Below are 26,330 nucleotides of genomic sequence, written 5' to 3'. Positions count from 1 at the left end.
AACAAATAATATTAATCTTTATTGGAAGATGACTGTAAAACACAGTAAATATTATAAAATAAATCCCCCAAATTTGTTTTTTGACAACAAATAATATTAATCTTTATTGGAAGATGACTGTAACACACAGTAATCTTTATTGGAAGATGACTGTAACACACAGTATTTATAAAATAAATCCCCCAAATTTGTTTTTTGACAACAAATAATATTAATCTTTATTGGAAGATGACTGTAACACACATCTTCTTTATTGGAAGATGACTGTAACACACAGTTGTTTTTCTTACTAAAAGCTTCCAGCAATGTGAAAAGAAAAATTCTCAAAATGTGGGGTAAAGAAAAAACATTCAAAAAAGTATAACCATCATTTCGTGGTTAAACAATCTACTGAAAAATGGAAAATGAAGTAAAAACTATTGAAATAGGAGAGGTAAGCCTTTTAGTCAGTAGGGTTTTCTCTTGATTAAAGCTTGCATATAAATTGCTTTGGAAATAAATGGAAGAACTCTATAGGCATAAACAAGACTATCTGGAGCGGGGGGAAATGGTTGAAGTGAACTTGAAAATTATTAAATAACTGGCATGTAACATCAGGTAGATTTGGCCTTTTGCCTTCTAAAAGGAAGATACATTTTACTAAACAAACTTCTAAGTTATACAGTCCTATTGGCAACAGCATTATATAAACTGGACATTTAACATGTTCTCTCTGTTTAAGTCCAACAGGATTTTTCCACATGCTTTCTCATTAAACTGTCATAATAGCAGCATTTAGTGGAGAAGTAAGAATATTTCAGGCAGATAACTTCTATACCTCTTTTGTATATTAAGGGAAACACTGAGTTTTGTGTAAGCACAGTAAATTAACTTATTCCAGTTATTATTAGGACCATAACTCTCCAAGGAAACATCTTTTTAAATGTGTTTTTATGATTTTTTTTTTTCTTTTTTTTGCCGTACGCAGGCCTCTCACTGTTGTGGCATCTCCCGTCGCGGAGCACAGGCTCCGGACATGCAGGCTCAGTGGCCATGGCTCACAGGCCCAGCCACTCCACGGCATGTGGGATCTTCCCGGACCGGGGCACAAACCCATATCCCCTGCATCGGCAGGCGGACTCTCAACCACTGTGCCACCAGGGAAGCCCTATGAGATTCTATTTTAAGCTGAATGGTAGTAACGGTGCTTTTACTCTGAATTGAGTAAAAGAAAGACATTGGAGGGTCTTTCTTAAAGAACGAGAATAACTTCATGGAAAACTTCTTTGAGAGTAGTTAACCCCTGAGCACTAAAGAAGAATTCACTATATTAAGTGTAAGTGTAAGCTTCAAGGAACAAGTTGGATGCTTAGAAGTAAAAAATTTACCCCACCAACCCTTCTCCCACATTTTCCCTACTAGTTTTTCATCACGAATTTTTTTCACCTAAGTTATGCCAAACCCTGGAACGCCCTCTTCCTTTCTCAGTTGCTCAAATTCCTATTTGCTCTTTCAGATCCAGTTCCAATGTACTTAAGTTTACATAGGTTTTCCTGACATCTCTCACTTTAGGAGAGATAGTGCCTTCTCCTCTTATACTTCTGCTAAACCTAGTATCATTTGTATTATAATCCAACAACCCTTTCTGCAATTAAATAGCCTACCAGTGTATTCATCCCTGGGGGACATACCATCATCTGTCCATTTGTATAAAGCCAAAATCCAAAGGGTCATCTTTGTTGTCTCCTTTCTTTTTATCTCTTCCATAGCTAGACCATTACCAGTCAGTTTTGTCTGCCAGACCAGTCTGTCAGTTTTTCCCTGCCAGATACCTTTATAAATAAGTTTGGTTCTCTCTATCTCCAGTGTCTCCACCACAGTTCAAACCCTCATCATCTCTGCCAGAATACTGCTGCAATAGTCTTCTTTGGATCTAAAGAGTCTCTTGTAGACAGCATATAGTTGGATCATGATTTTTAATCTATTCTGCCAATCTCTCTGCCTTTTGATTGGAGACTTTATTTGCATTTAAAGTAAGAATGTACTGACTTCTTTGTCATGTTGCATTACTGCCTCTTTTGTGTTGAGTTTTCGTAGTGAAATGTTTTAATTTTCTTCTTCCTTTTGCCTATATTCTTTGTGGTTATATTTAACATTCTAAAGTTTTAAGACTCTAATTTGAATTTACACCAGCTTACCTTCAGAAGCATTACAAAAACTCTGCTCCTTTACAGCTTCATCCCTAACCTTTTCATTTCTTGATAGGACAGAATTATGTTTTTTTATATTATGTATCCAAAGACATAAACTAAAATTTTTTTATGCATTACTTTCATATTATATAAAAAACAATATGTGGAGTTACAAAACAAAGTTACAATAACACTAGCTTTTGGACTCACAGTTTTTTAAAGAAATGTATAGTCTCTTAAACCAAGTAGAAAACAGAAAGTTGAGTCACAAACCACTGTTAAGATAATACTAGCTTTTATAGTTGCCCATATATTTACCATTAGTGAGATCTTTATTTCTTCATACTGCTTCAAGTTACTGTCTAGTGTCCTTTCATTTCACCTTCGAGATTCCCTTGAGCATTTCTTACACGGCAGGTCTAGTAGTCAGAACTCCCTCAGCTTTTGTTTACCTGAGCGTATATTTTAATCTCTCTCTCACTTTTGAAGGACGGTTTTGCTGCATATAGTATTTTCAATTGACAGGTTTTTTTCTTTTAGCACTTTGAATATATGGACCCACTGTTTTCTGCCCTCCTAAATTTCTGTCGAAAACTCTGCTGATAATCTTATTGAAGATACCTTGTATGTGGCTATTTGCTTTTCTCTTGCTGCTTTCAAGATTCTCTTTTTGTCTTTAGCTTTTGACAGATTGATTATAATGTGTCTCATTGTGGGTCTCTGAGTTCATCCTAAGAATTTGTTGCGCTTCTTGGCTGTTTATATTCTTGTCTTTTGTCAAATTGGGGCAGTTTTTGACCATTATTTGTATAATCTCACTGTCCCTTTCTCTATTCTCCTTCTAGGACTCCCACAGTGCATATATTGGTCCACTTGTTAGTGGCCCAAAGGTTCCTTAGCCTTTGTTCACTTTTCTTCATTGGCGAATAGGGGTTCAACAATGGCCATCTACCTCTGTGTCTGCACCTTTGTGTCTCCACATCCTTGATCAGAAGCAGCAATCAGTGATCAGAGCACAGATCCCTGATATTTGGAGGACAGGCCCTTATTGCCCACGGTGTCTCCTGCAAGCTGCATGCAGGCTGTTACAGGAACAAGTTCATGGCTGCCTGCCACTGGGCTGGGAGGTGGCGGGTAACTGCTGCTGAGCTAAGTACAGAAATTGGTTGAAATTAACTTTGTTTAACATCCAAGCCTTTCTCTGGAAGTTACAGCCTTTAAAAAGACTTCAGAGTTCCAAAATAGTTATATGTGAGACAGATTCTGTCATTGAATCTGTTGTCTGTGTTGGGAAACAGAATCCTGGTGCTTTCTACTTTGCCATCTTCCCAGAATCCTCTCCTGCAATAGTCTTCTAAGTGGGGGTATAACTCAGAAACAGCCAGATGGAAGAGATGCATAGGACAAATATGTAGGAAGGGGTGTAGGGCTTCCATGCCTTCTCTGGGTGTGCCACTCTCCCACCACCTCTACGTGTTCACCAGCCTGGAAGCTCTGTACCCCGTACTACTGGGGTTTTTATGGAGGCTTCATCATGTGGGTGTGATCAATTATTAACTCCATGTCTAGCCCCTTTCTCCTCTCTGGAGATTAAGAAACAGGGCTAGAAATTCCAAGAATATGGCTTGGTCTTTCTGGTGACCAGCCCTCATCCAGGAGCCCACCGAAAGAGTCAACTCATTAGAACAAAAGACACTGCTATCACCCAGGAAAATAATTGGGACTTAGGAACTCTGTCATGAACTGGGGTCAAAGACTAAATGCTAGAACAAAATTCTCCTAGCACCTCTATTTACAAAAGTTTTATGAGCTCTGTGCCAGGAACAGAGACCAACACATAAATATTTTCTTTTATTTCACAAGGTACATAACTCTTGGATTTGGCTGTTTTCCACTTGGCAAAATGAATTTAAGATTTATCCAGGACTTCACTGGTGGTTCAGTGGTTAAGATTCTGCACTTCCACTGCAGGGGGTGTGGGTTCAATCCCTGGTTGGGGAACTAAGATCCTGCCTGCCATGTGGCACGGCCAAAAAACAAAAAAAAAGTTGTGTAAATTAATAGCTTTTATTACTGAATAGTACTCTGTTCTAATGATGTACCATATTTTGTTTAACTGTTCACCTATTGAGGGACATCTTGGCTGCTTCCACTTTCATGAATAAAGCTGCTAGAAACATTAGTGTGCAGGGTTTTGTGGACATAAGTTTTCACATCAGTTGGCTAAATACTTAGGAGTGCTATTGCTGAGTCATATGGGAAGTCTGTGTTAATTTTATAAGAAATTTCCAAATTGTTTTCCAGAGTGATTGTACCATTTTACATTTCCACCAGCACAGGCGTGCCCTGTGGTTCTGCATTCTCACTAACATTTGATAGTGTAGTACTTTTTTTGAATAGCTCAAAGAGCTATTCTAATAGGTATGTAGTGGTATCTCATTGTTGTTTTAATCTGCATTTCCATAATGACAAGTGATGTTCAGCATTTTTCATATGCTTATTTGCCATCCTTACATCTTCTTGATGAAGTGTGTGTTCAGATCTTTTGCTCATTTTAAAAATTGGGTTAGTTTTCTCTTTACTGTTGAGTTTTAAGAGCTCTGTATATATTCTGGATACAAGTCCTTTATCAGATATGCGTGTATTTTTCCTAGTTTGCAGCTTGTTTCTTTTTCTTTTCTTCATTCTCTTAACAGTGTCTTTCCTAAAGGAAAGAATTTAATTCTAATAAAGTTCAACTTATCATTTTTTCCTCCATGTATCTTGCTTTTGGTGTTGTATGCAGAAAGTCTTTGTCAGAGGTCAAAGAGATTTTCCTTTGTGTTCTCCTGCATGTTTTGTACTTATGTACTTTACATTTAGGTCTATGAACTGTTTTGGGTTAATTTTTGTGTAAGTTATGAGATAAGTGTTAATCTTCATTTTTTGGCGTATGGTTATCCAATTGTTCCTGCACCATTTATTGATACAGACTATCCTTTCTCCATTTAATTGCCTTTGTACTTTGTGAAAAATCAATTTACTATATTTGTATAGATCTATTTTTGGGCTCTCTTCTGTTCCATTGAGCTATGTGTCCATTCTTTTGCCAGTACTACACTGTAACGTTATAGTATAGTAATTAGCCTTGAACTTGTAATGTGAGTTCTCTGACTTTGTTCTTGTTTTTCAGAATTATTTTGGCTATTTTAGTACCTTTACCTTTCCATATGCATTTTAAAATCAGTCTTTTGGTATCTACAAAAAAGCTTTCTGGAATTTTGATTTGAATTACAGTGACTGTATAGATGAAATTCAGAATAATTGACATCTTAACAATGTGAACTCTTCTAATCCATTAACATGAGGTTTTCTTGGATTTTTTTCATCAGTGTTTTGGAGTTTTCCACGTACAGTTCTTACACATATTAATATTTTGTTAGATTTATACCTGAGTATTTCATTTTCCCCCCAGTGGTATCCTAATTTTTTTTTAAAGTTTCAAATTCCAGTTGTTCATTACAGGTGCATAGGAGAACAATTGAGTTTTATATGTTGACCTTGTATCTTGCAACCTTGCAAAACTTATTAGTTCCAGGAGGGTTTTTTTGTTTTGTTTTCTTTTCTTTTTGTAGATTCTTCGGGGTTTTCTACATAGACAATCATGTCATCTGTGAATGGAAGTAGTTTTATTTCTTCCTCTCCAATTTGTATACCTTTTAATTCTTTTTCTTGCCTTTTTATACTAAGTGGGACTACAAATACAATGTTGTAAAGGACTGGTGAGAGAGGGCATCCTTGCCTTATTCCCAGTCTTAGGGGGAAAGCATTCACTTTCCATTAGAAGTATGTTAACTCTAGACTTTTTTTTTTAATGTAATCATTTATTATTTATTAATTAATTAATTTATTTGGCTGCATCGGGTCTTAGTTGCAGCACACGGGATCTTTTGTTGTGGCGCGTGGGCTCTTTGTTGTGGCTTGCGGGCTTCTCCTTAGTGGCAGGCAGGCTCCAGAGCACACAGGCTCAGTGGTTGCGGCACATGGGGTCTCTAGTTGTGGCACATCAGCTCCAGAGCACGTGGGCTCAGTTGCCCTGCAGTGTGTGGGATCTTAGTTCCCCCTCCAGGGATTGAACCTGCATCGCCTGCACTGGAAGGCAGATACTTAACCACTGGACCACCAGGGAAGTCCCATTAACTGTAGGCTTTTTGTATATACCCTTTATTAGCTTAAGGAAGTTTCCTTCTGCTACTAGTTTCTTCAGAATTTTTATCATGGATGAGTGTTAAATTTCATCTCTTTTTTATTCTGTTTGGTCCTCAAATCAAATAGGTCATTTAATATGTCATTAGAACTTGTTTTTTCTTACATAGTTAAATTTAAACAAAATTAATCTTTATTTTTGATAAAAGGAAAAATCTAAAAATATCTAAATACATGTTTAATATGTAACATGAGATTAATACCTCATTTTATCATGAAATGAATAGAAAAGTAAGTAAAGACAATTTATTATGTAATTTAAAATAATATATTGATTTTTTTTTACCTTAACTTCAATTATATGCTGTACAAGACAATGAAAAATATTTCAAAACTTTGCTTAAGGGGGGATGTGAAGTCCTCTATTACTATTAATTTTAGAATAGTTAAGACATTGTATAATTTATAAACATTGTATAATTTACATCAGTTTGAGAAGTATCCAACTTATGCAGTGGACTTTAATTTTTAAAAGTCATTTACATAATGTTTGGAATTTCATGACAAAAAGGTATAGTATATTATGTAACATGGCTTCCTATAATTTTGAAGTGCCATCTGATGTCATATCCTTATAAAATTTAAATATTAGTTTTATGTATGTTAGTGGTGAAAAAGGGATACAGAATAACCTGTGTGAGATCCATGGGGCACACTTCTGCTCAGCTTTCTGTGGTAAATGGGCAAAAGGTTAAGCCATCAGTCCATTTCCCAGTGTCTGTTGAACAGTGTCTTTCTTTGTGTTGCTTCACTTGTTAGAGCAATATAGCAAGTGTTATTGAGAGGTGAAACAAAGCAAGTGTTACATCAAACACTGATGGCTTTTTTAAAAGTTGGAATGGGATATTATTGGATGTTGCAAAGAGTATAGTGATAGTACATTTTTATGGAGACCACTGCTCCAGAGTAAACTGTATTGGAAATCAAATCAACATTATGTATTAGTGATATTCGTGTAAATATAAATATTATATCTAATGCATCAGTTTTAAAGAGTAAAGTAACGTAAAGTAATGTTGTGGGCCGGGGAAGTGATTCAAAAAAAAAAACCATTAAAAAAAAAATTACCAGCCACGGGTTTATCTTCCTTAGCCATTTACTTGTGGTAGATTTTACTTTCTATACAAGTAAACCTTTTATTCATAAGATGTAGCTTTAAGCATATTGTAAAAGGTAAACCAATTAAGTATAGAATGCTTTCAGAAGCATGAAATGTTATTTAGGACCTTTCTTATAAGGGCCATGGAGTATTTCTTGAGCATCCATGCAGATTAGATCTTGAACAGCTGCATGGAGCACACAGAAGCCATGATTCCTGTCTCTCTGAACTAACTTGAATAAAGTCTTTCATCTAAAGATCTCACTGTTTGTCTATTTCATGAATCCCTCATCTCATCTCTGAAGCACTCCATTCAATTTAGTACAGTTCAACATTGTGGTTTAGAGCTCTAGAAATTGCTGTTGTAACTTATAATGCACAAAAATAACAAGTTGAAGTAATTTCAAAAAATTTTTAAAAATTATATAAAATCTACAGTGATTTTGTGGGCAGAGATTTAGAATGATAACTAGGGATTCTAATTCAAACTTAACTAGATTCTAATTCAAACTTAACTGTGACTTTAAGTAAATTTTGTATGTTCGAAGCGTCCAATTTCTCTGTAGTTATAACAGGGACTAACAGAATTAAGAGAAATAAGTGTGTTGAGATGCTTGTTATTAAGTTCATTTGTTTTATATAAATTTACAGTGCTGTCATTCTGCCCTCTTAGTCCTTCTCATAATCTGAGGCTCCTATCATATCCCATGTTCTATAAAAATTGTTCTGCAACCACTTTAGCAGTTATTAAACTGAAAAAGTCACTGTCATATTATTGAGATGTAAATTTGTTAAGAACATATCAGATGATCCTTTCCTCCTCTGGGTACTTGTATCACATATTGCCACTTATTTGGCTACCCATCCATTGCCTCCCATTTTATGCTGTATGCTTCCTATTCCTGTCTACATATTATGAGTTCTTTGAATTCAGGGATCTTAACTTACTTGAATCTTCATAAAAATTAATATGTACTGCCTTCTAAATATGGAATAAACTTTTTTCATTGCTTCAGAGTATCTTACACATATGTTCCCTTTCAGTAATGGAGTTGGTCAAATTTGACTATAATTTTACTAAGGAACTTATTTATTTATTGTATAAAAACCATCTGGTCATAATCTTAGAAATCTGATATATGTTTTTTTTTATTTGAGTATATGAAAATTAGGGAACCAGAGAAATTTTGATCTAAACATTTCTAACTCAGAATGACAAAAACACAAAAGGAGTTTGAGTATTATACATTAGAAATGGAATAATGTAGGTGGCATTTATTGGTGCAATCAGGGAACATTATTGGTATCAACTAAATACTAGGCTCTTTGCTATAGCCTGGAGACATAGTGATTAAAAAAAAAAAACAAAGAAAGAAAAAGACAAGATCTGTACCTGATGGAGCTTCTAGTCAGCAAATAGGCAAAGCATATTTAAACCAGACAGTAACAATGTATAAGGATTATGAATACAGTAGGCTGATGAGAGAGAGCAACTGAGTGAAGGGTGAGCTACTTTGTATACAGTGATTAGGAAAGTCCTCTTAGAGAAAGATACAAAGTAAGACCAAAAGGATAAGGAAGTACCTAGATTGTGGTCTCTAAATATGGTTTCTCTCTGAAAGTAATCAGAATTCCTTGGAAAACTAGGTTACTGCAGATCTGGAATAGGAACTGTAAAAGAAAACAAAGAAATTATTAAAGTCTATTGGGGTCATGATATGGGAGCCAACTTGGAGGAGCTCCCACTGACCACAGATGTAGCATTTGGAGCATCAAGAGAATTGTGACTGCAGTAGATTGAAACACATCCATTATTCAAAATATGTGAGTTCATAATGTTACTTTAAAAATTCATTGTTCACTTTTGGACCAACAGTCAAGTATTTATCTTGCCTTTCCTCTGAGAACTGTACCTCAGCATACCCAAACAGTCCAAGAGGGATAGTTCTTTAAAAAAGAATTCAAGCTAATAAATGCAGAAAGAATGATAAACTATTCTTTTTCTTTTTTTTTTTTTTTTGCAGTACGCAGGCCTCCCAGTGCTGCAGCCTCTCTCGCCGCGGAGTACAGGCTCCGGACGCGCAGGCTCAGCGGTTGTGGCCCACGAGCCTAGCCGCTCCGCAGCACGTGGGATCCTCGCGGACTGGGGCACGAACCCGCGTCCCCTGCATCGGCAGGTGGACTCCCAACCACTGCGCCAACCGGGGAAGCCCTAAACTATTCTCTTTTACTGAAATGAAACCAAACACTTAGGCATTTAAACTTTCCACATTTTTCTTTATATACTTTTGAATATTTTGTGTTCGGAAATTTAAAAATAAGTTTAAAGGAGGGGCAGCAAGAACTCAGCTGGTAGGAATGGGAGTGGTGGGAAGAGATTTCATACAAATAAAGAACGGTGTGAACAAGGTACAGAAGTGAAAAAAAAATTCTGTACATATTCAGGGAAGACTTAGGAATTGTATTCCCCAAAGTGCAAGGTATGTAAGTGGAAGTATTGTGGATATGCAGTTATATGTGAGTTTTCAGAATACATAGGACCTGAAAATAGTGAAACCAAACTATTGCCAAATTCAAAAGGAACTCGAGATTCAAAGGAGGTTCTCTGTAGTTCCTGCTACCCTTTGGGCTCATTGAAATAATGGTAAACAGAAACATTCAACAATGGATTTAATTAAGCCAAATTGATTTGGCAGCAGACCTTAAAAGAAAGGTACCATGTATAGAATGCACCACTGATTTTACTTGGGCAGCTTCTGCTTAAAGTAGGCAGTCAGTTAATGTGATTGTTCTTCATCTCAGCATTTTATTTGTTCTTTTTAAAGTTGCATGTATAGAGATGAATATCCCAAAGTTAATGATTTCTGATCCATTATATTGGACCTTGTTACAGTGTTAGGGAACCACATATGTTTCCTTCTAAAAGTAGTATGCTCTGTATTCAGAGTGAGTAGTTTAACCTTGCCAATAAAATCCTGTACCTATTATGGATACTCTGTTTTGTCCAGGTTCATGTTTGTATGGATAACAATAAGTGAGTATTTCTTTGTGAAACTAATTTTTTCATTTTAAGTGATTTGTGCCATGGTATTATTTAATAAGAAAAAAACTCTTAAAGTCTGTCTTGAAAATTACTAGTATGGAATAACAACAAGTTTTGTCCATTAATTTTACAAGCCAGTGTTTATCTTTCTGCTCCAAATTGAATGTGTTGTAGTCTTTCCTGGTATATGAGTTTGACTGCTGGGATTCAGAAATGGAGTATATACCACAGCAGAGGAGTGATGGAAAATTGAGATGTCAAGCTGAGTAATCAGAGCTCTGTGGAGGTGGACAGCTGTGTTCCCTGTGATATACCTGGGTAGTTTGTTTTTGTGGCTGGTCACATAGTTTGGTGAAGTGGAAAGCATTTCAATTAAGTTTCAATTTTCTCATCTTTATACTCACCTGTTTCCTAAAAATGAGGATAAGAGAAGACTTTGGAAATAATGAAACAAGTTATGGTGTTCTACCATTTATCATTGGTTCTTCTGAATTAAATTTATATATGGAAAGATGGGATTGCTAAGTAATGTATTTTAAGGAAAAGAGGTTCCTTTATAGCACAATACTTATTTTATAATTTATATTTTATTATATTATATATGTATTTTTTAACAGGGTATCCAGAAGTTGGCTAGTCAGTATCTGAAGAGAGATTGGCCTGGAATAAAAGCTGATGATCGGAATGATTACAGGTAACTTAATAAGTAGCTCTTGCCCATTTTCTTTAAAACTGGTTTCACACAGAGCCATGTCACATATATACAACATAGACTCCAGTTTTTTAAAAAATTGCTTCTTTCCTCTGCTGTGTTTTTAGATATATCAAAATTATCAGACAATGTTAATGTTCTACAACATATATATTGTATATGAAATAGATCATTTTCATATGTCTTAAGCCAAGCTTCCATTTTGTTTAATTGATACCCACATAAGGAATTTAAAGCAGATAGATGACAATGGAACACAAATTGTTTCCTCAGTGACCTATAAATGAAACACATTATCACAACAATAATGAAACAAGATTGTAATTTCTATCATGATTATTGATTCTTTACTTCTGAAACAAATCCTACATTTGGAAAGATAGGATTCTGTGAGCCTAGGGGAAAAGAGTTTCTAAATTATATATATTATATATATATATATATGTATATATACATAGTATACAGACACCCACAAGGTATCTAGAAATTGATTAGTCAATATCCCACATACAAATTTTAAAGAAGGTAGACAACGGTGGAATATAAATTGTGTCTTCATACAGATATCTTTAAAATATTTATAATTGTGTTTAGAATTTGGTGTCTTTTTTGCAGTTAATTTGGAAGTATTTATTAGCTTTTGTGCTCAAGACTGTCCTTAGTGTTGAGGGAACCAGAAGTCAAAGACAGGATTTCAGAGCTTGCAGTCTGGTTGAAGTTAAGACTAATTATTACTCATGAAACAATAGCAGAGAATCCAGGGTAATTAAGAACTCAGTATTGAAGTGTGTGGTTTGAAATATGAATATGAAATCAAGTTGCTGGATCATCAGGTAATTTCTTAATGGAGATGGAAAACTGCAGGATACACAAGAAACCTTAATAGTTCTTCACAGTTGCAAGACTGATAACTTGGAAGGTGGCATGATAGCTATAAATAATACATCTGTAGTTGCAATATGGAATAATAAAGCAAAACAGGAACTAAATATAGGAATTTTCTTGTGGACTTTTCAGTATCTACAAAGTTCAGCTAAGGGGGGAAAAGAGAGGAGATGAAACCCTAGGCGAAAGAGACAATCAGAGCAAAGCCTTGAGGTGAAAGTGAGAATGATATATTCAGTATTGCTGGCATGAGGAAAGCCTGACCAAGGAAGAGACTGGTTGCTAGAGAGTAAAGAAGGACTCCAACTTACAGATAGGTTCTATTCCAAGTTTGTTTGAAATTCAGGATGCAGGTTACCAAAGAAATAAGGATAAGGTTCTGCTCCCAGGCTAGCTTATGCAACCTAATTTTTAAAAGTATGTTAAGCCGGGCTTCCCTGGTGGCGCAGTGGTTGAGCGTCCGCCTGCAGATGCAGGGGACACAGGTTCGTGCCCTGGTCCGGGAAGATCCCACATGATGGGCCCGTGAGCCATGGCCGCTGAGCCTGTGCATCCGGAGCCTGTGCTCTGCAACGGGAAAGGCCACAACAGTGAGAGGCCCGCGTAGCGGGGGTTGGGGGGGGAGTATGTTAAGCCAACTTTTACTAAATATTTACTGTATACCAGATACTATGCTAGGAACTTTATCTCCCATGATTATCAAAACGTGATAATCAAACCTGTGAGGTGCGTATTATTATCCCCTTTTTATATATGAGGAAACTAAGTCTCGGGTTGTATGCTTTACTCAAGGTCACACAGCTATGTAAATACTCAGTCATTTATTCATTCATTCATTCTTTTTTCATTCTTTTTTTATTAATTAATTAATTTATTTATTTTTGGCTGCACTGGGTCTTCGTTGCTGCGCACAGCCTTTCTCTAGTTGCGGTGAGTGGGGGCTACTCTTCGTTGTGTGTGGTCTTCTCACTGCGGTGGCTTCTCTTGTGGAGCATGGGCTCTAGGCGCATGGGCTTCAGTAGTTGTGGCATGCGGGCTCAGTAGTTGTGGCTCGTGGTCTCTAGAGCTCAGGCTCAGTAGTTGTGGCACACAGACTTAGTTGCTCCGCAGCATGTGGGATCTTCCCAGGGTCGAACCCCTGTCCCCTGCATTGGCAGGCGGATTCTTAACTACTGCGCCATTAGGGGAGTCCCTCATTCATTCTTTATTTATGAGATAGATGTGAAATATCTACTTACATGCTAGTTGTTAAAGTAGACATCAGGATTAAAGAGAGTAGAAGGTATGGTGCCTCTTGTTAAGGAGCTTAAAGGAGATAGCCACTATAAACAGTTGCGATATTGGGTAGTAGTAGAGGTGCATTTGGACTGTAGAGGAAAACCTAGGCTTCTAGAGCTGAGTCTTAAAGGATGTGCAGGAGCTTGTCAGCGTTGGGAAGAAGGAATTCTAAGCAGAAGTAACACCTTAAATGCAGGGAGGCATGAGAAAATATGAATGTTAGGTAGCAATGAAGTGTGTATGGGTTGGAGGGTAAGAGGAGTGGTGGACCTGGAGGATACCTAGATAGGCATCATGAAGGACTTTGCATATCACAGAGTTTCTTTTTTATTCAGAAGATAACAGAAGCATCAAAGAATTTCCATAAGAGGAATGACAAGTTCAGCATACTTTAGTAACTGTATGAAGGTGGACTAAAGGGGTATGAGGGTGGACTGAAGGGATATGAGGAAGAATTCAGAAAGAATAGAATTGCAGGAATTTAATCCCTCATCATTTCTTATTTGAACCATGAAAATTATAGTAGAAATTAGGCTATGGGGCAGATTTCAGAGATATTTAGAAAACTGAAGCTAGAGGACTTGCTATTGATTTGGCAGTTTTGTTTTTGTGTTTGTTAGATTTGTTCTGAGACAGACTACAAACAGTTTTCTGTAACTGTCAAACTATAAAGTAGTTTTCTCAGTATCTAAAATAGTTCTTGGAACATAGAAAGCATTTGATAAATATTTACTGACTGAAGGATGAAGTAGAGGGAGGGAGAGGAAGGGTTGTAGAATGACTCCCAGGTTTTTTAACTTAGGCAACTGAGAGGATGGTGGTGCCATAGTGAAAAAAGACAGTAGATCAGGATTGAGGGTGAGAATGGCAGTTGCCATTTTTTGTTTGTTTGTTTGTTTATTAGGAGTTTATTTCAGCTCCAGTCAATTAAAATTTTCCTTTAACTTTTTTGTGTTTATATTTGTATTGTTAATTTAAAATTTCTTACCCAAATAATGCGTGCTTGTTGAATGTGTAACAGAGTATAAAGTGTACCTCATCCTCTTTGCCAAGCATCTTCCATTCACATTTCTACTAGAGTAATTGCTGTTAGAAGTATGTGGTCTTTTCTTCCATATTTTTCCTGTGCAGTGCATACATGAACATAAACAGTTGTGCTTTTAACAGAACTAGAATTATTATATACATATGCTTTTGTAATTCCCTCCACACATACACCTTCCATACACACACCTAAGGAGTCTATTTTACTTTATTTTTTATTTATTTATTTTTATTTAAATATGGTTGATATCTTATGGTTGATATGTTATGGTAGTTTCAGGTGTACAGCAAAGTGATTCTTCAGTTACACATACATATATTTTTTTCTGATTCTTTTCCATTATAGGTTATTACTAGATATTGAATGTAGTTCCCTGTGCTATACAGTAAAACCTTATTGTTTATCTATTTTATATATAGTGGTATGTATCTGTTAATCCTCTACTCTTAATTTATCCCTCCCCCTCCTCTTCCCCTTCGGTAACCAGAAGTCTGTTTTCTCTGTCTGTATGTTTCTGTTTTGTAAATAAGTTCATTTGTATTATTTTTTGGATTCCACATATAAGTGATATCATGTAGTATTTGTCTTTCTCTGTCTGGCCTCCTTCACTCTGTATGATAATCCCTAGGTCCATCCATGTTGCTGCAAATGGCAATATTTCATCCTTTTTAATGGCTCAATAACATTCCATTGTGTGTGTGTGTGTGTGTGTGTGTGTGTGTGTGTGTGTATCAGTCACATCTTTATCCACTTATCTGTTGATAGACACTTAGGTTGCTTCCATGTCTTGGCTATTATGAATAGTACCACTGCAAACATTGGAGTGCATGTATCTTTTTGAATTAGAGTTTTCATCTTTTCCGGGTATATGCCCAGGAGTGGGATTGCTGGACCATATAGTAACTCTATTTTTAGTTTTTTAAGGAACCTCCATACTGTTTTCCATAGTGACTGCCCAGTTTACATTCCCACCAACAGTGTATGAGGGTTCCCTTTTCTAAGGAGTCTATTTTAGATGTCCCTTCAAGTCGGTTTGTTCAGGTCCCCTCTTCTTTTTAATGGCTATGTTAGTGCCATAGAGTGGGTAATTATAGTTTGTTATCCATTTCTCTGTTGGTAGTTAGTTTATTACTATTGCAAATAATGCTGCAGTGGATAACTCATGTATGCACATAGTTATATCTTTGTGCATTGTGAAAGTATATCTATAGGGTTAATTCTTAGAGGGGAGCATGCTGGGTCAAAGGGTTTATACATTTAAAATGTGAAACTATAAATTAACCTTCATAAACTCTGTCTTAGTATATTTTACATGTCTTCAAATTTGATTTGAAATTACCCATTTCTTTTTATTTTTTACCAACAGGGCACATGGTCAGTCTTTGAAAATTTTTGCCAGTCTGATGATACATGCACCATTTAATGCCATTAAACCCACCCCTGTTTGCCTGGAAACTAGACTTCTGTAATAATACTTTCTCTAAGACCTTTTTTTTTAATCTTTGAGGACAGGTTTTTCAGTCCTGTCTTAGTCTGTTCAGGCTGCTGTAACAAAATACCACAGACTGGGTGGCTTATAAGTAAGAGAAATTTATTTCTCACAGTGCTTGAGACTGAAGTCCAAGACAAAGATGCCGGCATGGGAAAAAAAAAAAAAAAAAAGATGCCGGCATGGTCAGGTTCTGGTGAAGTCCCTCTTCTGAGTTGCAGACTTTTCAACTTTTAGCTGTGCCCTTACTTGGTAGAAGGGGTTTGGGAGCTCTGTGGGGTCTCTTTTATAACGGCACTATTCTGCCTTCACCTCTGCAAAGCCTCACCTCCTAATACCATCATCACCTTTGGGGATTAGGATTTCCACATATGAATTTCAGGGGACCACAAGCATTCAGACCATAGCAAGTCCTTCCTATGTAAATATTTCTTGGAGTTCCCTCAGCTCTCTTGTGACTGTTTTAAGTAATCTTATCTATATTTCTATCTTTAAATATTGCCTATAAACTAGTAATGATCTGTGTTTTTATTAACTCTTCAGCTTGGGAACCAACAAGTCAACTGCCTCCAACTGTGACTTCTTTTCAGACCTCATCTTCTCTTAGGAATGTTAAGTAGCTGCTTCTCTGTCTGTGATCTCTCCCCTTCACAATTTCATTGCCACAGTACCACCAACCTGTATGTCTGTATGTCTTTGTAAAATAGGCCTACTCCCACCTCCTACTTGAAAATCTTCTATTGTTTCTCCTTGCTAATAGTATGAAATTAAAAAAATATATTTTTTTTATGATATCAAAAGCCAGGAAGAATCCTGACCCAAAATTACCTTTCTTTGCTCCTTTCTGGCCATTTCTCCTTTTTTCATGCTTGGTTCCCCAACCCTTGGGCACCTTAAGCTGCAGTTGCACTGCAGTTCTTATCACACCTCAACTGGACTGAGTATCAGTCATTCTCCCTGCCTTTACTTCTGTTACCTAGGCTGAGGATAGTCTCCCTTCCTACTACCAAAAACAGCAATACATGAACACTTACTTATTAAACACCATACTTTCTCCTGTTATCAGTCACTATGTAACTTAATCTTAGATTATTAATTTAACTTGTCACATTTTCTAGAGTCTTCTTGATGTGTGGTGCTGTATTCCAGGGCAAGGGTAGATCTGTGATTTTTGTTTGTTAAACTTTTGTTTTTACTTAAAAAAAAATTATAGATTCATGTGCAGTTTTAAGAAATAATACAAAGAGTGTTCTTATACTCTTCACCCAGTTCCCCCAGTAGTAATATCTTGCGTAACTGTAATACAACATCACAACCAGGAAATTGATATTGATACAATCCACCAATCTAATTTAGAATTCACCAGTTTTACATGTACTTATTTGTGTGTATGTAGGTGTATGCATATTAAGTTCTGTGGTGTTTTATCACATATGTAGATTCGTGTGACCACCACTACAGTCAAAATAAATTTGTTGGTTTATTTCTTAATAAAAATTTTCCCTGATAAGGTTTTCTCTGTCTTCCAGTGTAATTGTCATATGAGAAATAGTTCACAGCGAGATTTTAGGTGGTATATGGATGAATATTTTTGAATTTTACTAATTAAAACTTAATTATTGCAAGTTTTATTTTTCAATTAGAGTGGAATATGAAGTAGTAAGATACATATATTTTAGTTTAAACGGTGAGTCATTTTAACAAAAAATAATAATGGTACAGGAGATATGAGGCACAAATTGTGTAAGACATACACAAAGAACTTAGTATACACCTTTTTTAAAGTGAAGAGACTCTTTTTAAAAATTCTTTAATAGTAATGCTGGACCTAGAACAATCTTATGTCAGCAGAAGAGCAGAGGTTTGGGACCCAGACAGATCTGGGTTTGAATCTAGTCTCCATCATTCCCTCCTCTCCTTCCTCCTGTAAATATATATTGAATGAGTGCCTGCTGTGCCAGACCCTGTTCTAGGTGCTGAGGATACAAGAGTGAATAAAACAAAGCTTCTGCTGTATGGAGTCTTCGTTCTAGTGAAAGAAGACAAGACAATAAGCATATGAGTAATTAAACATTGCCACTTGGTGACAAGGACAGTAAACATAGTTAAAAGAAAACAGAGTACCAAGAAGTGGTTGGCACTGCAGTGGATATACTGTGTAGAACCTAGACTTTAGGGAGACGAGAGCAAAATCAGAGAGAGGTCATTTAGGCTATTATAGTAATCCAGGCACGAGATAATGGTGGCTGAAACTAGGGTAGTAGCAGTGGAAGAGATAGACAGTAATCAGATTCCATTATATTTTTAAAGTCTAGTGAACAGTATTTCTTGGTGAATCTGATGTGGAATATGAGAAAAAAAGGAGGAATCGATGATTCTAGGGGTTTTGGCTTGAACAACTAGAGGTTTGAGTAGCTGTCAATGAGATGGAATAGATTAACAGAACAGATTTTAGGGAAATCAAGAATTTGTTTTTGGACATGTTAGTTTTAAGATACCTACTAAATATCCAAGTTGGATATGTTAAATAGGCAACTGAGGGGTTAGGGAAGAAGTCTGAATTAAAAATTCAGGAATAGTCAGCATAGTGACAGTATTTAAAGCCTTGAGACTGCATGAGCTTATCTAAAGAGTGAGTGTGAAGAGAAGAAGCTGACTGTGGGGACACTTTAGCATTTACAGGGCAATGAGATGAAGAGGAACTAGCACAGGAGCCTAAATTGTGGCTCGTGAGATAAGGCTAGACCAAGAGAGAGAGCTATCCTAGAAGCCAAGTGAAGATAGCATTTCAAGAAGGATAAAGTAGGTCAGTACTGCTGATAGACTGAATAATAGGCCCAAAGCTTGAACTGACTATTGGGATTAGCCACAGGGAGATCTTTGATGACCTTGACAAGTAATTTCAGAGTGGTGGATGCTAAAACCTTATTTGAATTGAATCAAGAGTGACCAGGAGGAGAAGTGGAAACAGTAATTTCAGACATTTCTTTTGAGGAGTTTTGCTGTTAAAGGGAGCAGACATTGGGCTGGTAGCTGGAGAGAAATGGAGGGTTGATGGAGGGCTTTTTTTTTTTTTTTTTTTAAGATGCGAAACATTATATGAGTATGATCCAGTAGAGAGGGAAAAGTTGATATTGTAGGAGAAAGGACAATTACTGGATTGCTGTTGAGTTAGAGGTTATATATACAGATGTGAAGGGTTGGCTTTCAGAGCACAGGTAATTCATTGGAGTAAAAAGAGGGGTGATACAGTGTATGGGTGCAAAAGCAGGGAGATAGGTAGATGTGGAGGGAGCATGTGGACATTGTCTTCGTACTTCATTATCAGCTGAAAGTGTGGTCATATTAGAGGTTTGAGATGAGAGGAAAAGGTGGGAAATAATTATCTAGAAGAGTGAGCAAATAAGTGGATTAGGGGAATATAGTAGGATTGCTGGGGGGCACTAAGGGATTATTTGACATCAGTTGAAAGTGAGACTAGGCAGCATGATTATTGTTTACTCCAGCAACGTTCTATTGCACAGACATTGGTATGGTGTAAACAGAATTTTGGATTTAACCAAGTTTGGAATTTGTAGATTATAATGACCGAAAGAGGACTTCCCTGGTGGCACAGTGGATGGGAATCTGCCTGCGAAGGCAGGGGACACAGGTTTGATCCCTGGTCCAGGAAGATCTCACATGCCATGGAACAGCTAAGACTGTGTGCCACAGCTACTGAGCCCATGTGCCACAACTGCTGAAGCCCACATGCCACAACTACTGAAGCCCGCGTGCCTAGAGTTCGAGCTCTGCAACAAGAGAAGCCACCGCAAGGAGAAGTCCGCGCACCGCAACCAAGAGTAGCCCCCACTTGCCACAACTAGAGAAAGCCCGTGCACAGCTAGGGTGTACGTTAGAGGGTTATCATAATGGTGGACCATGAAATCTAGGCTGGGTAAGGAGCTGTAAAGGGAGATTATGAGAAGGAGTGAAAGACAGTGGAAAGGAGGTAGGATGAAATGGATTGTGGGCTCTGATAGGGTTGAATAATTGAAGTGAGAATCCTAAAGGGAGTGAGTGGAGACAAGAGGTGTTGGTCAGAGATTAGATGATTAAATTGGTATTAGAGCAGAGGGGTAGTTTTTGTTAATGGCAAAGTTTAGGTTATGACCATGAGAGTACTATTTCCTGGTGAATAGCTGTAGAAAAATTTCACAACCTCTCCAAGCCTTACTTTTTCTCCTCTGCAAAATGAGGATAATGCCTACTTTACAGAGTTGTCATGAGGATTAAATGATATGACAGTTGTAAAATACATGACATAGTGCCTAGCATGAGATAGGTTCTTAAAAGAATTTTCTTCTTTTCTTATATAATTTTGAGCCTCATTTCCTGACCTGAGCAGAATAACAAAATACCATAAATGCTTGATACATTTCCTTATGTTTCAAAATTATATATATGAAGCCTAATGAAATAAAATTTTTAGAAAATCACTCTATAACCCTTTATTATTTTTTCCCAATTGGAATGAAAAACACCACTGCCATTGGAACTACCACTATTGTGTTAACAAGAAGTACTTCTATTTCTTCTACAATTCTGTAACTATTACTATTTATTCATTTAAAAGAATCTGTGTGGCAAGAATTTTCACATCGTTTTCATTTAATTGTTAAAATAGCCCTGTGAGGTGCATGGTGCTGGTATTTTTCCATTTGCCAGTTGAGGAAATGAAAGTATAGTGAGATGTGCTACATATGATTATATTGGTTAAACTAGAACTTGAACCCAGGTCTTCTGACTGACTGGTAACCGAATTTCGTGAGTTTCATGGTGTGTCATTGTTGTGAATATGTTTGCCTTCTATTTATTTGTCTGCTAGTCTCTAAAGATCTCTTTTTAAACTCTGTAATGAAAGGATTTTTCTTTTTGTTGTACAGTCCTCATAATTTATACATTCATCCATTCATTCATTTTTTTTCATTCAACACATACTGATTATAACCTTTCTAATGGTTAGGCCATGTGCTAGGCCCTAGAAATAGCAATACAATTGTGAGAAAGACATGTACCCTTTATGAAACTTTTAGTATAGTGAGAGGGGCAAACATTAACAATTAACATAAAAATATTTATAATTGAAGGAATAGTGCTAGAACCATGTGAACAGATAACAGGGAGGGACTTGACTGAGTCTGTGCATTGGCTTGGTGGTGATCCTGAGACTTCCCTGAGGAAGTTACGTTTAAGTTGAGGTTTGAAGGATGAGCAGCAGTCAACTAGATGAAGAGGTAAAAGGAAAAGGGTGTACCTAAGGGGCGAGCATAGTTTCCTCCTTATTCCCCTCCTCTGTCCTTCCTTCTTTCCTTTATTCCTTCCTTCCTTCGGATTACAATTCATAATTGTCCTTGCTCATTTTCATCATGATTTAAAAATGTATATTAAGTATAAATTAATAATTGCAAAACATAGTACTGAATTTTTCTCTCGGTGCATTCTCTGAGAAAATCAGTTATCTGGACTGCTTAGGAGGTTCTGTGGTGAGTTTACATTTTAGGTTCCATTGGTAGTCATGCAGTAAGGTCATGGAGGACATTAATTTTGCTGGGTTTTTATTCCAGTTTTATTGAAAAATAATTGACATACATCACTGTATAAGTTTGAGATGTACAACATGATGGTTTGATTTACATATATTGATGAAATGATTACCACAGTAGGTTTAGTTAACATTTATTACTCGTATTCATTTTGCTCTTCTTAAGCCCACCATTGCTTTTATGCTGACAGTTTTTGCTGGCACAACACACTGACTCTTTTTTCCAAAGGGAAAGTAATATACCTCTGCTTAAATAAGTGAATATTTCCATCGAAAATGATGTATTTGGTGTATTACAAACTACTAATCCATTACACAAACTATTTATTCCCTTGATTGAGAAGTGCAGTTTCAAGTTTTTTTTAGCTCCAAGTAGGATGGAGACCCAGGCAAATTTTCTTTTTCTTGTTTTCACACTGTCATCCATTGACCCACAGCTAGCATTTTATGTAGCACACGGTCCCATACATAGCTATAGTAGGAAATCCACGTGACACAAGAAGGGAAATCTTAGGAGATGGATATTATAATCTATCAGTGCAAGTATCTCTCTTTAACAAGGTACCATTCATTGTATGGTAAGTTATAAAATATGTTTATAACTAGTTTAGGAGCATATTGGGACTGACTAAGGCATTTAGCAAAGCAGAAGAGAAGGTTTGAAAAGGAAGTTGGCTACAGAAAGCAAAGGATGAATAATTCTTTGACTTTACCAAAAGATTTCTGAGAGCACATTTATCAAGCAAAGGTGATGGGACTTGGTTGGAATGACTCCAGGCCGCGACGTGATGCTGGTGAAGCATTATTACAACAGAGAAACAGATGTAGAGCAATGATACCGTAGACTTCTTTTCTCTAACAAATAGACTTCTCAAGAACATAAGCAGTTGTTCATGATTTTTTTCCCAGCACATCAGTTTATGTAAGAGAGCAATATAATATAGTTGAAAGAAAATGTACGTTAGAGGTATTCGTCTGTATCTCAGTATTGCCACACTCTATTGTGATCTAGAGTGATCCTCTAAATCAGCGGTCCCCCCACCATCACCGGGCCGCACAGCAGGAGGTGAGCGGTGGGCGGGTGAGCTAGCAGAGCTCCATCTGCTGCTCCCTGTCGCTCACATTACCACCTGAACCATTGCTCGCATTACCGTCTAAACCATATTACCCCCTCTTGCCCCCCCGCCCCCCATCTGTGGAAAAATTGTCTTCCACGAAACCAGTCCCTGGTGCCAAAAAGGTTGGGGACTGCTGCTCTAAATCTATCTGAGCCTCAGTTACCTCATCTGTAAAATCAGGAAAATAGCATAATGAAATAATGAAACTTGATATTCATAATGACACTCCTGAAACAGTGAAAGGCCTGGAAAGTCTGAAGTATTCACTAATTTTTATAGTGTTAGCTTTGTCTAGAATTGTAATCCTTGTATCACTTTACTCCAGTATCAACAATAGCTAATGAATCAAAAGCACATTGTCAAGCTATAGAGGAATAGAGTGTATTCCAAGTTTCTACTTGTTATATATGCTAAAAATACTACTACCTATGAACCAATATAAATACACTTTAAACTGTAAAGAAAACATTTATTTTGTTTGTCAGTGCTAGCCAGTGAGCAAAAGGTTACACAACTTATTCTTCCTTTCCTCTGCCTAATACTTTTCTGTCCCTCTTTGAATTTAGGAGCATGTATCCTGTTTGGAAATCTTTTCTCGAGGGAACAATGCAGGTAGCCCAGTCTCGGATCAATATATGTGAAAACTATAAAAACTTCATTTATGAGCCTGCAAGGACAGTGAAAAGCCTAAAAGAACAGCAACTAAAAAGGGTATCGTTTCTATTTGTTCTTTTCTTGTATGCATTTTAATATCTCACTGCTACATTTATAATCTGCAAGATTATGTTAAATTGCATTGTACACTTTGAGTTTTTCTATATGGTCCAAATGTTTCTGATTTTAACATGGATTTTCTGATTTCAACATGTTCCTTCTAACTACTGTATTTTATTAACTGACAAAGGTGAGTGAAATTTGAATCTGTGGACATTCTGAAAGCTCAGTAAACACTTCTTACAAATATTTTTCAGCTTAACTCAGGTAAATAGATTTACTTAGTTTGGTGTATATTAAAATAGTTGCAATGTTGTTAATCCCACTAAGTCTTGAGAAAATTGGTCTTAGTTTCAACTTGACCCATTTTGCATAATAATTTAAAGGAAGTTGACACGTTGTTACTGAGTCTAAGCTCGCTATGCTGGCTACACACACTACAGGCCAGTAAGGAATGGAGACTTCATCCGGAAAGCTGGCAGACTGAGAAGATGGCAGACTAATGTCTCAAAATAACCATCTTATCAGGGTCTGGATACCACTTTCTTTTATAGAACAGAAAGGGGGAAGAGGTGAGGAAGTAAAGTAAAAAGGGGTGTTAGTCAAGCATTGGGGAGGGGATAGGTTAATTTCTTCTTTTCTGAAGCCACTCACAGGTGGGCCGGGTCAGATAGTCTTGTGAGCTGAACAAAGGCACTTTAGTTTAACTTTCTGGCAGAGGGTCAGGGTTCCCTGAGGCAGGCCATTATGTATGATTATAATAACAAAAGCAACGAAAAGCAAAGGTTAAAGTCAAAGAAACAGATCCAACATGGAGTCAAAATTGGCTCTTCCCTGTTACCATATCTTGACCATATATAGCAAACTTATTACCAAAAATGGTTTACTCTAAAGTTTAGCTATATAGGTTACATAAAAGTTTTTAAATAGACCTGTTTCTTTGTACAGAATTTTAAAATTCATAGAAAAATCGTTATTAAATGTGATTTTTATGAAAAGCTTGCTGTTAAAAGTAGGTGATTGAATTGTGTCCTTTTAGGAAAGGACACAGTTTTACAAAATTAGAGATTATCATGATGCCTAATAAGCAATTAAATTTTTCTTATAGAAGTATTAATACTTTAGAAAATATTAAAGTGATTATTTAAGGAAATAACATTTCGCAAGCCATCCATTGTTTTCATTCTAATTGTCCTCTGGATTATCACTACCTTTTTACAAACAAAAACAAAAAAAACTAATCTTCCTTGTTTGCCAAAGATGATTTTAGTAGCATGAAATCAATATGTTAAATGTATCTCTTTCAAGCACTCACGTAATATCAGTGGGTTTTAACATATTTGTATAAGAATGCCTCAGTTTCATCTTTGCTCAAAATTATCCCTTTCAAAACAAACATAGCGAATAAACTACGTGACCACTGACCGAACATTGCTTTCTAATGGAAGAAAAAGCATTGTGTGTGTGTGTGTGTGTGTGTGTGTGTGTGTCTGTCCATCAGTGCCTGCAGAGAGAGGGTGCGAGACAGGTAGAGAGTTGATACTACTTCCTAACTGGGAGGAAATATGATGTTTCAGATAGCCAATGCATTCACCAAATGTAATTGAATTATTGGAAGTTCTACATTTCTCAGTATAGAAATTTTTTTTTTTTTTTGGTTGCACCATGTGGCATGTGGGATTTTAGTTCCCCAACCAGGGATCAAACCCACACCCCCTACCTTGGAAGGGTGGAGTCTTAAACCACTGGACCACGAGGGAAGTCCCAATATCAGAATATTTTGAAAGAGTTAAAACCGTTTGTGCTCTTCTCTGACCTGAATTTAACTAACATTCCTGGGCAAAGAATGTTAAGAATGTTTGGTGAGCTTTGACAGCTCCTCATATCTGTGAATTAACTTATATTATAGCTGATAATAATGGTGTTTGTTTAAGCAGTTGTTAAATACTAAGTACATATTGAGCATACCTGTCAGGACTCTGAAATTACAAATGACAGAAACTTACTTCAAACTGGCTTAAGCCAAGAAGGGAATGTATAACTAAACATTTCAGCATGGATGGAATCCAGGCAGGGGTGGATCCAGGTCCTCAAATGATGACATTAGAATTCAGTCTTTCTTCCCATCCATTAGCTCTGCTTTCCCCAGTGGCTTCAACTCTTTCTACGTGGTGCCCCCCAAAGTGCTAGATTTACAAATATCAAAGCTAGCAATCCTACATTTTCCACTTTCCCCAAAGTACTAATAAAACTACCAGAATTAAGGCTCATCAACTTATCTTGGGTTACAGAGGTTACAGTCTTCATGCAAACTACATGGACTAAAAATGGGAAAAGATGATTTGCCAAAGGAAAATTGAGATAGGTTCCCAATGGAGCAAGAAAAGCAACACATAGCCACAACTATTGGCTTCTCCAGTTGTACTTCCCAAACTTTACAACAAATTGACCCCACATAGGATCAGAAATCATCTATTTTTCTTCCTGTACTTCTCCAACCCTTCCTCCCCATGCTTTTTTTTTTTTTGGCCTATATTTGGATAATCTTATATTTTATTTTCTTCTTTTTTATTTTAGTGGATAAGAACACTTAACATGAGATCTACCCTCTTAACCGATTCTTAAAGTGTACAATACAGTATTTTTGTACAGATGATCTCTAGAACTTGCTCATTTTGTATAACTGAAATTTTGTACCTGTTGGTTAACAGCTCCCTCCTTCCTTTTTTTCCAATCCCTGACAACTACAATTCTATTCTTTGCGTCCATGAGTTTGATTATTTTAGATATTTCATGTAAGTGGGATCATGCAATATTTGTCCTTTTGTGACTGACTTATTTCATTTAGCATAATGTCCTCCAGGTTCATCGATGTTGTTGCATGGATGCATGCATAGGATTTCCTTCTTTTTTAAGGCTGAATAATATTCCATTGTATATATATACC

At 36.6% G+C, this 26,330-nt stretch overlaps 1 protein-coding gene across 3 annotated transcripts in view; it reads left to right on the top strand.

The window, feature by feature from the left end:
- The window catches only part of FCHSD2 (FCH and double SH3 domains 2), a 298,533-nt gene that overhangs the window by 112,377 nt on the left and 159,826 nt on the right, over positions 1-26,330 (top strand). For 2 of the 3 annotated variants that reach the window (XM_007448070.1, XM_007448069.1), the window contains exons 4-5: positions 11,176-11,252; positions 23,236-23,380. In XM_007448070.1, coding sequence (XP_007448132.1) covers positions 11,176-11,252; positions 23,236-23,380 — 222 coding nt within the window. The remainder of the gene's footprint in view (positions 1-11,175; positions 11,253-23,235; positions 23,381-26,330) is intronic. The other variant, XM_007448071.1, reaches the window with a different exon arrangement.

This window comes from Lipotes vexillifer, unplaced genomic scaffold (genome assembly GCF_000442215.2).
Source record: "Lipotes vexillifer unplaced genomic scaffold, Lipotes_vexillifer_v1.1 scaffold640, whole genome shotgun sequence".
NCBI classification, from domain to species: domain Eukaryota; kingdom Metazoa; phylum Chordata; class Mammalia; order Artiodactyla; family Lipotidae; genus Lipotes; species Lipotes vexillifer.
The sequence above is the reverse complement of the archived record's forward strand: the minus strand, read 5'-3'. Positions and strand labels throughout refer to the sequence as shown.